Source organism: Phalacrocorax carbo, chromosome 16 (assembly GCF_963921805.1).
Source record: "Phalacrocorax carbo chromosome 16, bPhaCar2.1, whole genome shotgun sequence".
In the NCBI taxonomy this organism is placed as follows: Eukaryota; Metazoa; Chordata; class Aves; order Suliformes; family Phalacrocoracidae; genus Phalacrocorax; species Phalacrocorax carbo.
In genome coordinates, this window is record NC_087528.1 from 12,089,010 (window position 1) to 12,105,533 (window position 16,524).

General features: G+C 51.4%; 1 protein-coding gene across 1 annotated transcript in view; it reads right to left on the reverse strand.

The window, feature by feature from the left end:
- The window catches only part of NTN1 (netrin 1), a 108,658-nt gene that overhangs the window by 37,826 nt on the left and 54,308 nt on the right, over positions 1 to 16,524 (reverse strand). Inside the window, exon 2 of the mRNA XM_064467264.1 lies at positions 15,799 to 15,987. Coding sequence (XP_064323334.1) covers positions 15,799 to 15,987 — 189 coding nt within the window. The remainder of the gene's footprint in view (positions 1 to 15,798; positions 15,988 to 16,524) is intronic.

A 16,524-nucleotide genomic window follows, 5' to 3' on the forward strand; every position in this document is an offset into this window, starting at 1 on the left:
ACTGCACTTGAAATCATTCACCATCTCATTTCCCACAGTGGGACCTACCGGCGCAGCTGTTTGTTAAAAAAAAAAAAAAAAAAAAGCCAAAAAAAAGAAAAAAAGCATTGGGGCTTGTTATCATCACAGTTCCAAAAGGATTACGGCCTTGCACATTTGTTAACAGCCCTGATTTCTAAGAGCTGCAAGCGCCGTGCCAGACTGTGGTCTGCCCCTGCTGAGTGGTGGCAGGGAAAGGCAGGAAAGCTTTCCTTTTCTTGTGCAGCATCCTCGGGAAGGAGCCAGCCAAAATCATCCCCGGGGAGCGCTGATCCTGCCCTCCTGCCCCTCAGGGGAGCTGCCTGCTAAAAAGAGGTTTGGGGGAAAACTTTTCCCACTGCCCAAAATCTGGAGGGGACTGGTCTGTGGGTCAGGACCAGTGCGAGTGTCTCCACAGGCTCCAGTGGCTGAGTTTGGCTTTCAAACACCCCAAATCCCCCAAAACTGAGCGTATCACTCCCATGAGGGTTTGTGCTGGACCCTACAATGCCTCTTGGTTTGTCTTGCACCCCCCTGGCTCTGAGACATCCTAAACCTGCCTCACTTGGGGGTGGGAGATCTCATCCCATATTCATCTGTGATAGGCATCAAAGTTTTGGGGTTTGGCTGGAGCTTCCCTCCAACCTGCCCAGCACCGTCCTTCTCCTGCTCCCTGCACCAGCAGCCCCAGTTTGACCTTCAAAGGGCAGCAGCTCCTGGACTGGTGCCCCTCCCAGCAGGGTTCGGATGGGGCCTGGAGCCCCCCTGCACTGGGATGTCCCCTTCTCCCTGCACGGGGCATCCCATCCCCACGCAGCCCACCCCAGAGCACCAGCAAACTGCTGCCGTCCCCCAGCTCTGCCAGTGCTGGAAGAGGCTGAGCCTTGCCAAAACCATGATTTTTCACATGGGAGAGAAAAAAACCCTAACAACAAAGCTTTTGCTTCTTTTCTCCTCCCCTACCACTTCTGATTTGGGGTTTTTGATTAAAAGCCCTACTCTCGCCCCCTGCCTTGAGCTGCCTCTGGGAACCAGCCACTTGCAAACCTGCCCGTAGGAGAAAACTTGCTTTTTCTATCAAACCCGGTTTTGACTGGAAAAGTTTTAACATTGAATCAGTGTGGCTGGTGATGAGCGCAGAGAGCAGAGCGACGTTTAGGTGGGAAAGCGTGCACGCTGCAGCCCCAAGGGATGGCTTCAATCTTGCTGGGAGAGAGGAAGTAAAAACACATTAAGCAAGAGCCTGAAGAAGGAACAGGACAGAAAAGAGTTAAAGAAGAGCAGAGAGGCAGGAGTTAATACAAAAATAAGCAAATCAGGGAAGGGTTACACAAGGAGAGGCAAAGGGCAGGAGGATGGGGAGGAACATGCCTCATGTTTCAGACGTCCCCTTTGGGGCTGCGCCTGCTGGTTTCAGGCATCGCCTGCAAACCCCCATCCTGTGAGTAATCCTCCCCCATGTGAACGGATTGCACTGATTTCAGTGGGACCGCTTGGACGAGAGAGGGAAAAAAAAAAAAGGGGGAAAAAAGGAAAAAAAATGTTCGTGGTGAGTAAGATTTACAGAATCAGGCTCTTGGAGGATGGGCTGCAGAGCACAGAGTGCTTCTTTGGACACCACATAAATAAATAGCGATGCTGCTGCTTCCTTCCCTCATGAGGTAATGCCTCGGCACAGCTTGTCCAAAGCTGCCGTGGTTATTTTTACAGCCGTATCTGTCTGAGGCTGCCTACTCTCTCCCCAAGGCGGGCTCCTGCGAGGACTCTGCAGTACGGGTGTTAGCCGTGTCCCCGTGGGGACATGCGATGTGCCCAAGGTTACAGAGTAGACAAGTGGCAGAGGAGCTGGGAATCCTGAGCCCTTGGCCCAGGACCTCACCAGGAGAAACCCCTAGCTGATCACTGACAGCTCCCTCTGACACGCCGTGGGGTAAATCCTCTCTGGGTGTCGGGATGTGCTTTCTGCCACCGGTTCCCCTTGCAGCAGAGGACGCTGCGAGTGCAGGACGGCTGCCTTGGGCAGCAGCACACCGGCTCCTTGAATGCCTGACCCCGTTTTGACTTTTCTACCTTCCAGAAAACTCTCCGAATCAGCAGCAACTCAACCCTCCTGGTGCGGGGAGGCAGGAGGTGGTTGAAGCAGTGTCTGCAGATGTACACTTGCGGTCCCTGTCCCGGAGGAACTGAACCAGTGCCAGCAATTAGGAGCAATTAAAGGCAATTTGCAGTTCCCTGGCCAGTGCAAACACTTGCAGCCAGCAATTACAGGCTCTTCTCCTTCCCCAGCCATGGAGTCGCTGGGCTGCTGATGGTTAATGCTGATTTTTCTAGTACTGTTCAAATTCCTTTGGGTTGTAAGGAGAGACTGCACTAGAGTCGCAAAGGGGGTGTGATTGATGCAAACACCCCTTTAGCATCCTCGCCTCCTTTCTGATAGGCACCCTTCGATCTGTTAAACATGTTCATGCGTGGACTTCCGTGGGTGCAAGTGTTTGTCCGTCACTCATCACGATGCATAATATCAGCCGCCCTCTGCACTGAGCAGAGGGGGGGCCATGAGGCACCAGAGCTGAGGACACCTCCCTGATTGGGAAAGGAGGGTCCTGGGCCATCACTGGCAATGATTTATCCTCTGTATCCTCCTGCCTTGCTTAAAAGAATCACTCCGTAGAGGAGGACACAATGGTGCTGTGGGTGAGTCGGGAGAGGAACAAACAGGAGTGACGTTGGTGCAAGGAAACGGCGCGTCTTTAGTCTGTTAGTTCACACAGCATCGGGGGGAAGGAAAATAACTGTCGTGATCTAGTTTTTTCAGAATGCCCTGAAGAAAAATCTTCAATGAGTGTCTGTGGCAGAAATAACCAGGAATTACTAGTGAAAAAATGAAGTTATTTTGTGCTTAAAAATCTGGCTGTGGAGGAGAAAACAAGAAGTGGGAGTATATGGTGAGGTTTTAATGGGGAATGAGAGTGGCAGTCGGGGTGCCTCTGCCCATGAAAGCTGATTTTTCTTTTCTAATAACCATGACCTGGAAAGCAGGGAGCTAACAGCATTTCTAGGTGACCATCTTCTGCTTGGCTTGTCTGGACGTGAGGAGACCACGTCGGTCTTCTGCGAGACCTGCCCACACTGGCTGAAAGGGCGAGGGGACGGCCGACAAAAACCGGCGCGCAGGAGGAGGCACAATTGGAAGGAGGCTCATGAACAGGATGGCTCATACACGCTGAAGGGTCCCAATTAACTGCAGCCACTCCAGGAAAAGATCTAGGAGTCAATGAAACATCTGGCTGATTGCAACGGAGCTCAGAAGAGCAACAAGATAGTAGGTTGTGTTATGAAAGGGGTAGAGAGTAACACTGAATATAATATCATGGGACTATAGAAATCAATAGTACGTCCTCAGCTGGGAGACTGGAGTGAAAGGCATGGAAAGGCACCCATCTGAGGGCGACGGAAAAGATTAGAAATGCCTTGCCAAGAGACGGTGGAGGGATGCCAAGTAATGCACAGCGCCGAGAAGGTCAGACAGGTGCTCCTCTTCACTGGTCCTTAAAATACAGGAACAAAGGGACATTCAGTGCATTTAAAAGGCAACCTTTTTCAATGATAAAAGGAAATGCTTCTTTGCACTGCACGTAATTAACTCGTAGAACTCATGCTACGAGACACCATGGCAAAGGCCCAACAGGATTAGATAGGCCTATGAATGAGAACATCTGTAGTTACATTAGCTGGGATTAATATATATACGGATATAAGCACTCCAAGCCAGCTACTAACTGCCTGCAGTTCGGAAGAGATTTCCCCTGGGGGGGCATGCTATTGCAAAACTGTCTGTCGCAGAGTTTTATATCTCTGTCTGAAGCTTCCAAGACAAGCCACTATTATATGTATGAATCTGCTGAGGCAGATCATCGTCCGCTCGAGCCCAGGCAACGGTGCGTTGAGATTTGGCCGGTTTAGGACTGAAAAAGATACCCGAAGGTAAATCTCAGGACCGTGTATGAAGGGATGCAAAATGCCCTGGAATAGTGGCTGAACTCGCTGGGATGTCTCTGACCCACCGAAGGCTGACAAATAGCATGACAAAAATGCAAATATTTTTCCACCCCCGAATTTTGGTCGGAGGTATTCCCAGCTGCTAATCTTCTCCCACACACGTGTGTTGAAAGGTAAACAGAGGGATAAATCTCCAGGCTTAACTGTCTTCAGGTGTGACCTTTTTTGAGCAGGTACCTGAAAGACCTGCATTTTTGGAGAATTAGCATCCTCCTGTTTTCAGGGAAGCTGTTTCCTTGGGAGTTTTTCAGAACGATGAAGAATCCATTTGACTGAACGACAGAAAAAGGCTCAATTTCACGGGGTGTCCAGATTTCCTCTTGTCACTCCGTATCTGCAATGATAACATAAGTCACAGGGCTCCTAGATTTAAAAGCCCAAAGCGTGAGCGCTTTACCTTACGCCGCCCACTAAGCAGTAAAACAGCAATGCATTCAGCTGGAAAAACCACCTTAATTTGCCATAGTCATTGATGAAGTTTTCTGCATGGAGAAAGAACCTTCTTCAGGAAATCACGCTCCGTTTTAAGTATGAATTTAAGTCCCACGTAGCCAATGTGCCTTAGGTACACATTTATATTTAACCATGCTTTTAAATGCTTTTCCAGAATCATGGCCAAAATTGCCTCCCTTTGGTTGCTTTCCTTCTTTCCTCCAAAGACTCCAACTGGAGTAAAAAATGTGGCTACGGAAGCTTTGTGCTGGAAAAAAATGCACTAAAATCAAGCTGCTTCTGTGGATGTTTTGATTCCGACAATATTTTGAACGGCAAAATGTCAAAACAACTCAACTTAAATTTGCCTGTTCCTTCAACAGCGCAGCCCATGTCATCCTGATGCAGTAAACACATTTCACTTGGTCTTATGTTTTAGCATTTAGAGGCATAGTTCAGATATCATGACTTAAGCAAGCTTTGTGTAGTTGTAGGGTTATTTTTTGTGTGCTCCGCTGTCTTTAGTAACTCGGTACTTTAAATCCTGGTTCCAGTGAACACGTCTGCCCAGGGAAAGCAAGGTGTGAGAAACCCCTGGGGTGGGTGCTGCTGTCCCCCAACAGCCGGAATCTGTCTCAAGGGTGACCCAGCCTTGAGGTCGTCCCAAAGACCTGACCTGGGCAGGCTTTTTTAGCGGGTTTGCTTTGGCTCCTGTGTTTGGAGACACAATTCGAGACAAGCGGTGCTCCTTCCTTTGGGCACCTACCCTGGTTATTGGTCCAGGGGCAAGGACAGTTACGGTCTGACACCTGCGCACCTGAGCGAGGCAGAGAGGTTTATGCTGGTTCTGGGGACAGATCCTGCGGGGATGGGTGAGACCATATTTAACAGTAGAGCATTTCACCATGGGCAGCACATCCTGCAAATCCCACAGATTTATGTCACAGGGAAGAGAAACTGTGGTATTTAATGTGTACCCGCCCAGCCTGGCCCCAGCCAGTTTGCTAACCAGAAGCAAAGGTTGCAGTGTCTCTGTGTTAACTCTGAATACTAATAATGGCTTTAAATATTAACTATTAACTGCTTTGCAATGAGATTGTCAGCTTGCCTGTGATATTGCAAACTGGGTTTAGTTCTCCAAAGGATCATGTTCACATACAATGTCCCTCAGCACATTCTCTTGGAGATTTAAAGGTTTCTTGCCAGCAGAAAATGAATTCCCCTTTTATCAGGCAAAGCCAAATAATCTCTTGGCGTTTCACAGCGACCCTCCTCCTGCGCCGCTTCTCAGGGCTCTCCCATTTCTTCCTCCTGAACTGGCACTTGGGGAAGCCAAGGGCTTCGGCGCCCTGCAGTTTGGGCCAAATTTCACAGATTAGACCTTGTCTTTGTCTCGTCCATAACAAGTAACAGACGGGGCCCACAATGCCTCCACTGAGCAGGAGTCGCCGCTAATCCGGAGGGGGCTTTGAACCGCGGTAATAAATCCACTTTTTGGGCAGGCGCGCTATGGGCAGGCATTAGTGATACAGACAATAAGACAATTATGGCAGCACTTTCCAAAATGCTTGAAAATCCTCTTGTTAAAAAAAAAATTGTTAAGAATTCCCCTGTCGCCTCGGAGCTCCACCTTTCGGGTGATGGCGGTGGGGCTGGAGAAGCCGCCAGGGAGAGTGATGGGGACGCTGAGACACCCAGAAATGAAGCGCTGGGGCTTCTTTCTCCCCACTTTGTTGGCAGGACTCGGACTTTGCCATGGAGGATGCCATCCCTTTTATTTTCCCATCGAAAAATGTCAAGTCTGGTCAAAGACCCCCGGGGGCAGCTCTGGCCGGGCAGAGAGCAGCTTAGTGGGGCACAGTCCCTGGGCATGGTGTCCTTGTGGCTTTGCAGCAAAATAAGGCTCAACCTGCTCTCATGGGAGACACTGCGTGAGAAAGAGTGGGTTGGAAAACAGTTTCATTGAGGGGGAAAAAAAAAGGCAAACATTTTCTCCTCCTGATGCGTTTTTAGCCTGGCTCCTGAGGAAATGAGGTTCCTACAAACACATTCTCCCACTAATAATTTTTCAGTCAAATCTGGCAGTGGAGCAAAAGTCTCAGAGGTAATGAGGTTGCCACAAGCCTCACAAAATGAGGAAGTTGGGTAGATGAGCTAGAAACCTTAGAAAAAAAGCTCAACAGGGGGATCCCTTTGGTGTGCACAGCCCTTATCAGACACTAAAGCATCCACAGCAGGGAGAGCCCCACTAACACACCAAGCGCCCATGAAAAATTGGGTGCTCCTGGGGCACAAATGCGGGCCACTGATCTGTGATGCTCTAAGTGTACGTGTAACTGGAAAATATATCTCTGAGGAAAAAGCCTTTTCATTTTAGCGTGCTTAAAATCACAACGGGGCACGCGGGTGAGCGCGACTGAGCCTTGGTTTCGCGTTCAGGTCCTGAGAGCCTGGAGGACTTTTCCTTCTTGAGAACTGATGTGAAGCAGGAAATTATCACAACAGTTTGAAAATATTTATGGGGAAGGCAAATTATGCCTTTTCTTTCCTCTAGCCTCGGAGATGCGCGAAGGTCTGGCTAGGCAAATGAATTTAGCAACTTTTGTTCTTAGTCTGAGACTTGTGATGGAGATCTGGGGTTTGGTCTGTTTTGTTTTTTTTTTAATAGGGTGCAAATTCCCCTCTATTGTGTCACACCCTGACACTTCTGAAAAGCCACAGTCCACGCCTGCACTTCGGGATTGCTAACGGATGTATTTCTGCTGAAAAACCAAGCCCAAACAGTTTTGAATGTGGTCGGCCCCAACTTCAGCCAGTAAAACTCCTCTCAGGCACCATCACTGCAAGGGTGGGATTTTTCAGAAATGCAACGCTTCTGTCAGGGAAACAGCACTGTCTAAGTTTTCCAGTAAGCTGGAGCCGGCAGATGTCTAACAGGGGTTTGGGACTCAGCCGTGAGCTATTTCACCCCTCTGAGGGTGCTGGGGGAAAGGTTTCTAGGCTGCAATGGAGAGCTCAAGGTCCTTCAGAGGGTCTCTGGCGGAGCCTCCTCCATCGCACGTCTTCGCTCCCCAGAGTCAGCTCAGCGTCTCGCCCTGACCTCTGCAAGCTCCACACGGCAGCTTCTGCCATGACTTTTACCCTTTCTGGGGGCTCTCTGCGTGCTTTTTCAGCTCATCCTTTTGCGGGGCTGTTCCTCCCTCCAGTGCTAAAAGTGATTAAGGTCTCCCGTTGCAGCAGAGATGCGTCTTTAAACCCGCACACATGGTTCTCCTGGGAGATGGCTCTTTGGGTCCTGGTTTTACTCCTTTGGGTGGAAGAAGCAACCAGTGGGTGCTTTTGTGGGAGAGTGTCTGCAGGAGCATGGCACGTGGGGCACCGCGGGGGGCCCAGGCGTGTCTCCCGCGGCAGTGGGTGCTCTCGACTGGGCTGGGGAGGCTGAGCGGGCACATCAGAGCTGGGCGCCGGGGTTTGTGCCGCAGGTCACCCCGCCTGGTGACATGCTGTCTTCTTTATGTCCAGACGTCTTCCCAACCTGTTTGAAGACGTGTCAAAGCCCCTTCCACACCTCCCCTTCCCTAAACCGGGTCTGTTTCAGATTTGCCTTTAAACGCAAGTTAGCCTACCGATTCAGCAAGGTCCGAAAGACGACCCTAGAAGAGAGGGGAGCTTTGCTGAAAAGGGCTCTGGAAGTGCCGACGCGGCTTTTTGGAGGAGAAAGGAGGGCCCAGGCTAAGGAAGCCGCCCCCCCGCTTGGGGCTGGGGTGCACAGCATCTGCCCAGCCTGGCGGGAGAGTCCAGGCTTGCAGGGGAGTTGAATCGTGCAGCAAAACGTGCCTGGGTGGGAGCAATATGTGAAATTATTGACTTCCCTGGAGCTTGAAGACAGCTGCAGCTTAAGGAAATTTTTGGCATGGAGGTGATTCTACTCTGATCTTATCACCAGGCACAAAAAACCCTCTCTCTTTCTTCTTTCTTTCCTCTTTTTTTTATATTTTTGTTTTCTTTTTTCTTGTTTTGGTTAATGACCTTCTAAGCCAACGCCTGGCGACTGTAGCGGACCACAGACCCCCTGGCACGTGCACTTCATCTGGGATGTCGATGGCAGAGCCTCCTTGCCTGCGGTGATGCCCGTTGGTGCTCTGCCAGCCCTCAGGGGGGTCTCCTACCATCCCTGTGCTCTTTCCAAGCATCCAGGTTTCAATCCCAGACTGCCTAAAATATATTCCACTGAAAGCAGATAGCTATTTAAATGCTGCTGTGTGCTGGGAGGTGGCCCCGGTCGTAAGGCAGAGAGAGGAGAAGGTCGCTGATGAATTTCTGGGAAGACCAGATGGCAGGACTCTACCCTCATCCCAGTCAATTTGCACCGAAATGGAGAACTAAGCGCTTCCAGGGGGAGATACGCAGAGGAGCAAAAAGTACAACCAGTTCAGATCACCAGTGGCTGCACACGTGAAATGGGAACACGGTATTTGTGGCCCCTAGATGTGTGCCCTGGTGCACAGCACTGTCCCCGTGCGCTGCGTGGAGGCGGTGGAGCGGCCCTGGGCTGGGGGAAAGGGCTGTGCGCGGCTCCAACGCTCGGTTTGTCCCTCGCTGATGGCTCGCATACATCAGCCTTAATTAGGAAGTCCTTGGAACTGGAAGTCACACGTGGAAGGGGGAGCAGGGTGGAGGCTGGCTTGAAACAATTAGAAGGTGTCTCCGTCACTGGGTTTGCCGCAGGAATATTCCACTGCTGCGACGCAGCAAACTCTTCCTACTCTGGCTCGCACAGAAGCAGCTGCTTAATTTGACATAGCTGCTCACATGTCATTAAAATCATGGATGTTTAAAAGCTGGCATGGCCAGGTAGATGTGCTGGGTTGAGCTCAAGCCTTCACCAAACAAAAACCTCACTCCTTTTCCATGTTTACACGCTACAAACTCAGAACTGTTTAAGAGTTTCTGTAATAATCATGCGCCTTCTTCGCTTTGGGACCCTTCCAGCCCGAGCTGGGAATCGTGCGGCTCTGCCCTGGGCCATGGAGGTGCCATGGAGGTGGTGGCCCTTGGTGGCAGTCGCGCTCAAGCCTCCTGCGCTGCCCCAGGACGCTTCCATGCAGTGACCCATGTGTGTGGGACAGCTTCAAGCTGCATTTCTATAAACTTCCTCCGACTGGTTTGTGTGTGCCTGGGGGTTGCTGATGACAAGTTTTAGATGTAACAGCCATAAATCAGTGCTCAGCACTTAGAATAATATCGATACAAAGAATTATGGGGCCTTGGGGAAGGGGGTGACTGAGGCATAGGCACTAACAAATGCAGTATAGAAACAGAGCTAGAAAATTGTTCTTGCAGCAGTAGAAGAACATGTCCTGTGCAGAAAATAAGGTCTGTGTTAGGCAGATCAATGCCTTGAAAGTTTGGACTTTCTCCAGCGATGTGATTTCTCAGAGGTGACCAAGCCTTGATACAAGAATTCAATCCAGACCCTGCCAGCGCTATGAGTTGGCTCATCTCTCATCTAAACAGTAGCTCCAGCTGGTTTGCAAGGAGGAAGAAAAGGAGAAAAGGAAGGGAAGGAAGCTTGATGATTAAAGACAACTCCCTGGGGGAAACTGATAGAAAGTATTGCCTTGGCCTTGTGAAACCACAGATGAGCTGGACTAGAGATGGGCGTCGATGTACACTTGCTCCGGAATGAGGAGCATCTCTTAGGATGCACTTCACATCTTCCTAAGGTGGACACCAAAGGTAGATCTCCTGCACTGATGCCCAGCAGTAACGGGGTCCCTGCAGCGACGGGAGGGAGCCAGTGGGACCCACCCAATCGGGATACTCGCTATGGACAGGGAAAGGCTGGGGACAGGAGCCACCACTGGTGGCAGCGCTGGTTTAGGGGTTTCAGCCAGGCCATCCCTATGTCTTTGGGTTGTGTTAGCTGTGAGCTTGCCTAACACCACTTAGCTGTGGACTGGGGTCTGTGGTGGCAGGGGACATGTCCGAGGCCGGAGGGATGCTGACCACAGCTGAAACCTGCAGAGATGCACCACGGACAGGCTGATCGTCCTGTCCTACATTGGGTCATGGCCTGTGGGACACCGATGGTGGGACACCAGTAAGTTGGTGGCAGCCAGCCTGTCCCCAGCCTCTGCCGTCTAATGTGGGTGTTACTCTGGCTGCCTCCTGCCCCCCAACTTCTCAGTGGGGCTCCGGGCAGCAGGAAGCGCTTCATCTCCCCTAGCTTCAGCCTTGTGGAAATGAGCTCTCTGCTCTAAGCTGGTCACGCAGCTCCCTCTATAGTCAGTGGAGAGAGACGGGGGACTCGTCCCACTGTCCCTGTCACCAGGGGCTCTGCTCTCCTCTCCAGGCAGCACAAGGAGCCAAAGCGGTTCAGCTGCGTTACTCCCCTCCACACTCAATGCCTGCAGCTGGGTGGGAAGAAAACCTGCATCTACACCCATTAAGTCAAGGACCGGAGGCTGAGCCTGCAGGGTGGCACTCACCCTCTCCCTGCTTGAACCCTAACTGTCTCCAAAAAGCAAATGTCAAAGTCTTGAGCCTTTGCGGGTCTGCAAAGGGATGGGCAGGTACGCTGGGAGTGCTTTTTTATTTTTACACAAGCCATTAAATAATCATCCAACACAGATGGAAAAGTCTGCCAGGCTCGGCATGGGCATGGGGCTCCAACAGCGTGGGGGAGGCAGGCAATACCATTTTTTACCAAAACACTGAGTCCTAACGAATGTGACCTCTCCAGGTGCCAAATCCTGCCCCTCCACACGGGGTTTACACTGGCAGCCTCAGCACAAGTGCATTCATAACGTGTATCATTTGTCATCTTTTCATCAAAAAGTGTGTAAATCCTTTCCCCAAAGTGCAGAGCTCTTTTACAGCCAGGCTATAAAATCCTGCAGGCTCTCTGTTCCAATAGAATTACATTAGTGCCAATAATCTGGCAAATATCAGGAGTGAATTTAATCAAAAGAACTAACACCAGGGCCCTGATTTACAGCAACCCATGACGAGTGGAGTGGACGGAGGTTTGCAGGACCCAGATGTGGAATTTCACTTGCAACATCATTTGGAGCAGAGGGAAAGCAGAAGGAATGGGAAGAAGGGCTTCAGCGCTTGGGGAGCTCTTCAGGCTGTCACAAAAATCAGCGAGAAAGGAGGAACAATTCACCCTTGTTCTGAGTTTTAAAAGATGAATGTGCAAAATGTCTTATGTCTGGGTTTTTGTAGTTTCTCAGGACATCCCACACACCTACAGGGTGCGCGCAGGACCCAGGGGTTTGATGTATCTGCCAGAGCAAAGGGCATCCTACTCTGGCGCCTGCCGGGGTGAGCCCATCCACCCCCCATGGCAGCAGCCCGCCGCTACCGTCGGACTCCTCCAGCCCCAGAGCCCCCGTCCGCGGCCACGCAGAGATCAGTTGTGCGGTCTGACCTCAAAACTCCGCAGGAGCCCAAGCCCGTGCTTGAGTAACTGGTGTCCCTGGGTTTGCCTGACCACCCACCCGCAGCAGTCACAGCCCTCCTTCAGCTCCCAGCTCCAGCCTGGCAGGCGCTGGCGCGCACCCAGGGTTGCCACTTCATGCAATAGCCCTGCTCCATCTGTCATCGATTCCTTTGCATGTGGTTTGCAGACTTCATGCCATCCCCTGCCTGTTGCGTGGCTCTGCGACAGGGCATCTCTGATCACTGACTACTTTCTTGGTTGTATTGTTTTTGCAAGAAACTAACTGGAAGCAAACGCACAGGCAAGGAACGAGGCATGGCTGCATCGCTTTTAGCCATCAGGGTAAAAGACATCCTTAAAGCCCAACTCCTTTTGCCTTCACCTGTCCTGCTAAAACAGCTTCAGATCATTAGAAAAATCTTTTAATTAAAAATTATTATAGAATTGGCTATTAGAAAACCAGGCAGCCCTCCGCCTGGGCAGGAGGGCACTGCCCATCTCCACTTTCTGCTCACCCCTTGCTGCCTGAGCCTCACACCGTGCCCCAAAACACGTGCAAAAGTTTGCAGCGTTTTCTTCTTCTCCAAGTTTAAAAAAAACAGTAGACGTCGTGCAAACATTTCAGCGTTGTGGTATTTTTTGCATAAATACCCCAACCAAGCACTGAAAATAATACAACTCCTGCCTCTACAATTTTCTGACGTTAGCTGCGTTATGAATTGAGGTACATATAACCTCGTGCATAGGATGGAGTGAGAGGTGAGAAACACGAGTGAGAGGAAAGGCAGTTTAGCTGGATGCGCCTGTTGGGCTGAATTAATGAAGTTGAATTAATACAAAAATCTCTTCAGCAGCTTTCATGGAGCGTTTGCTGTGAGTTTGCCCGAGCTCACGCACGCTTGCCAGGGTGGTTAAGTGTGCTGCCTGCTTCCTCGGCAGCGCCGTCGGCTCAAAGGCACCGGGGCTCTATGGTATGTATTTACTTAAATGTTTTACATGTAGGACATGAATGGAGCAATGAGATGGTTGAAAGAATCGAGTCTTATAGAGAAAACACTATCTGCTGGGTGAGATGAGACGTCGGGCGGTTGTGAGGGAGATGGCGGATGCTACAGGATGGTTAATTTTTTAATTCTAAACACATTCGGCCAAGATGAGACTCTGGGAGAGCTTTGCCCATTGGCAGATGGCTTGGTGAGATTGTAAATTAATACTGTTATCAATGGAGAAATGCTGAGGTTGTTAGATGGCAGGGTTTATTTTTTTAAAATGCCTGTTTTCAACAATTATTTCAGAACAGTCCCTGAACCAGGGAAGAAAATTAGAGGGAACATAAAATCCCCTGTGTCATAAACAGAGCGCAGGAAAATGGGGTTTCAAAGGAATGCCTTTGCTGTAGGAAACTTCATTTTGCCCGCTTTTGTATAGGACGATGGATTATGCCAACAATAAACCATTCCAACTACTGTGAAATTGTGCTAATAGCCTGCGAGTCGGGGAGCTGTTCATGCCCCAGCATATTTATTACATACCTTTGTATCTGTTAGCTCCAATAGCCACATTTTTGTTATAAACCACGGGGGGTTGGAGAAGTATTTAAATTTGGCGATCTCACATTTCAAGAGCAGGAGCCGTTCGAGAAGGCGGGGGATGAGAGAAGGACAATTGCAAAGAGCATCTAATAGTGAATGACTGGGAAATTCAGCCTTAAAACATTGCGGGGAACCTCACAAAGGCCAGCGCACATCTTCCCGGCTGCGGGCTTGGGGAAACCGAGGCACACCATGGCTCTGAGGTTTCCCACCAGCCACCCGGCTGTGCTTTTTGGGTAAAACCACCACGATATCAGCCACAGAGAGGTTAGCAAGGGCGAGGGGCCAGGGGACAGCAAGGATAAATGGGTAGGAGAGGGGGAGCAGGCTGCCTGGCCTGGGAGGAGAGCTGGAAAAAGCAGGAGCAAGGAAGGTCCTGGGAAATGCAGGGGTCACTGAGACAGAGAGGGTTAAGCACGGACATCACCGCCAGCACAGGGCAGGGGCTGCCTTGACCCGGGTTGGAAAAGCTGGGGATGGATGGGGTGGGGATGGATGGCCAGGGGATGGGATCCGCCCTACCCTCCAGCTGAGCATCCCCTCCCTGCTCCATGCTCCCCATGCTGATCCCAGAGGGCTGGGATCCCTATGGATGCCCAGTGACCCCATGGCTGGGAGAGAGCACTCTTCTCCCCCAAATCCCACCACATCCCCAGGACCCCCCATGCTGGGGAGGCAGCCAAGATAAACCAGATCCCTGGGAAGGAGTTCAGTGTGCTCGGGGAGAGGTGGGAATTCCCCCCACTGCCCCAGCGCCCCAAAACCCTTTCTGGGGAGCAGGAAGGTAAATGAGAATCTGGACACCATGAAATGCCTCTGCGAGCACGCTGCTGCCCGGGGGTGATGGATGCCCGCCTGCATCGCTGCCTGGCCCCACTCGAGGAGAGCCCACGCCTTCACAATTACCCTTTGTTTGCCTCAACCTAATGCACTGTACTTCGGCTGCGACCCAGCCATGAAAGCAGAAACATGAACTTTATTACGACACATATCCGCTCGGGACCGGGGGGCGAGGCGCGGCGGCACGGCAGCTCCGGAGCGGGGGGTCCGGCCGGGGCGCTGGGTGTTGGGGCTGGGGTGGAAGTGGCTCGGCTGCCCCCTGCACCCCTGCCTTCTGGCTCCCTGGGCCCCGAAACAGCTGCTCCTCTCCCCCCGCCCAGAACCATGGGCTGGGTTCGCAACCCACCAGCCTGCGCTTGGGCTGAAGCTGTAGCTTGTTAGCAGCCTCAGCGCAGGGCGGGTCGAAAATGTCTCATTGAAATAGTTTTTACAAGGTGAAAAAAGGGGGAGTAGGGCCGTCTAAAGAAGCGATTTCTTTTTCTGCTTTGGCAAAGAGTGTCTGTTTTCAGTGAGAAAAAGAAAAAAAACAACATCATGAAGAAGCGTTTTCATTAAAAAATTGAAAATACTGAAGACCCAAAGCTTTCCAGCCAAAAATACCCAGCTCGGGCCAAAAAGCTTTCCGTTTCTTGTTAAAATGAGTCTGTAGAGAGAAAAGAGCTGAAGCTTTCTGTGGGAAACCCCATCATCTTCTATTCTGGCTTTTGAATATTTGCTTGGTTCCTTTTGCTACACCTCAGGTTCAGGATTTATAACTCTTAGAGCAGACAGCTGAGAGTTAAAAAAGTTCATTTGCAGGATTTGCTGTTTTTGCGGCTCCCCGCTCACCTTCACATCCACTGCAGGAGAAGAGGAAACCTCAAAAAAACTCTGTTTGCTGAGCTCAAAATAAAACTGTTTCCCATTTCACTGTTCTCACCTCCTCCCGAGAAGTGAAATGTTTTGTGTGGGGGTTAAGCCCTGCCTGTGCCCCGGCAGCGCTGGGGGTGAGGGTGGAGGGTGGGGGCAGGAGACGAGTGTTTGGAGGAGGCTAATGCACCGAGGCTACAGCTAACCCTACACCTGGGATTTAGTGCAACTCTGCCCTTACGTACATGATGACCAAGTTAGCTGTGGCTATCAGAGCAGGTGAAGCATGATTTATAAGTGATAAAACCTGAAATAATTTAAAGTCACCCTCAGCAGTGGAGTATTTTGGTGGCTTCATCCCCACCAGGAGGCCGGAGAGACCAAGGAGAGGAGATGGTAGGGAATGTGGGGGCAAGAAAAGTCATTTCAAGGGCTTGGTTTGGGAGAAGGAGGAGCAGGAGGAGTTTGGCAAGAGCAAGAGCTGTGGAAGCAGGAGCGGCAGGGAGGGGCTGGAGAAGAAGGAGCTGTGCAGTCCCTGCTGTCCCACCCCCCACCCAGTACCTTTGCAGGCCTTGCGGTGGGAGATGGGCTTGCTGAGGTCCCGGTAGAAGCCCTCCTTGCAGTAGTGGCAGTGCCGCCCCGCAGTGTTGTGCCGGCAGTTCAGGCAGACGCCGCCGCTCTTGCGCCCCGACAGCTTGTAGAGCTCCATGTTGAAGCGGCACCGCCGGGCGTGCAGGTTGCAGTTGCAGGCTGTGAGAGGCAAAGAGCGGAGACCATCAGCATCTGCACCCGGCCATGGAGGCGCCAACCCCGGGGGACCCTGTGTGCATGGGCTGGGGACCCTCACGGTCCTGGCCGGGGTGGCCTGCCACAGCAGGGCTGTCACAGGGTGGGATGCTCTGGTGGCTCCTCTGGCTATGGGAAGCCAACTGCTGACCCACATCCCTCCCTAACCAGTGCTATGTGGTGAGTCCAGCTTTTTGGAGGGGAAGCTAAGATCACCGAGACCTTGTTTCACCATGATGACTTGCAACAAACATGCCTTTTGCCTCTCCCCACTCTTCATGCGAATGGGTGCAGGCAGGGCTGGGAGGGCAGGGAGCCCATCTGTGGGTAGGAAATGGCAACGCACAACCCCCCCGGCTGCTCCTCCAGCTTTGTCGCAAGAGCTTCGCCCCGTGTGAGCACTGCTCGCCTCCCTTCTCATCCACCCTTGCACTGTGCTGCTTCATATCATCCTACTGCTCAGTGCAAAGACCCCCCCAAACTGCTGCAAAACCTGCTGAT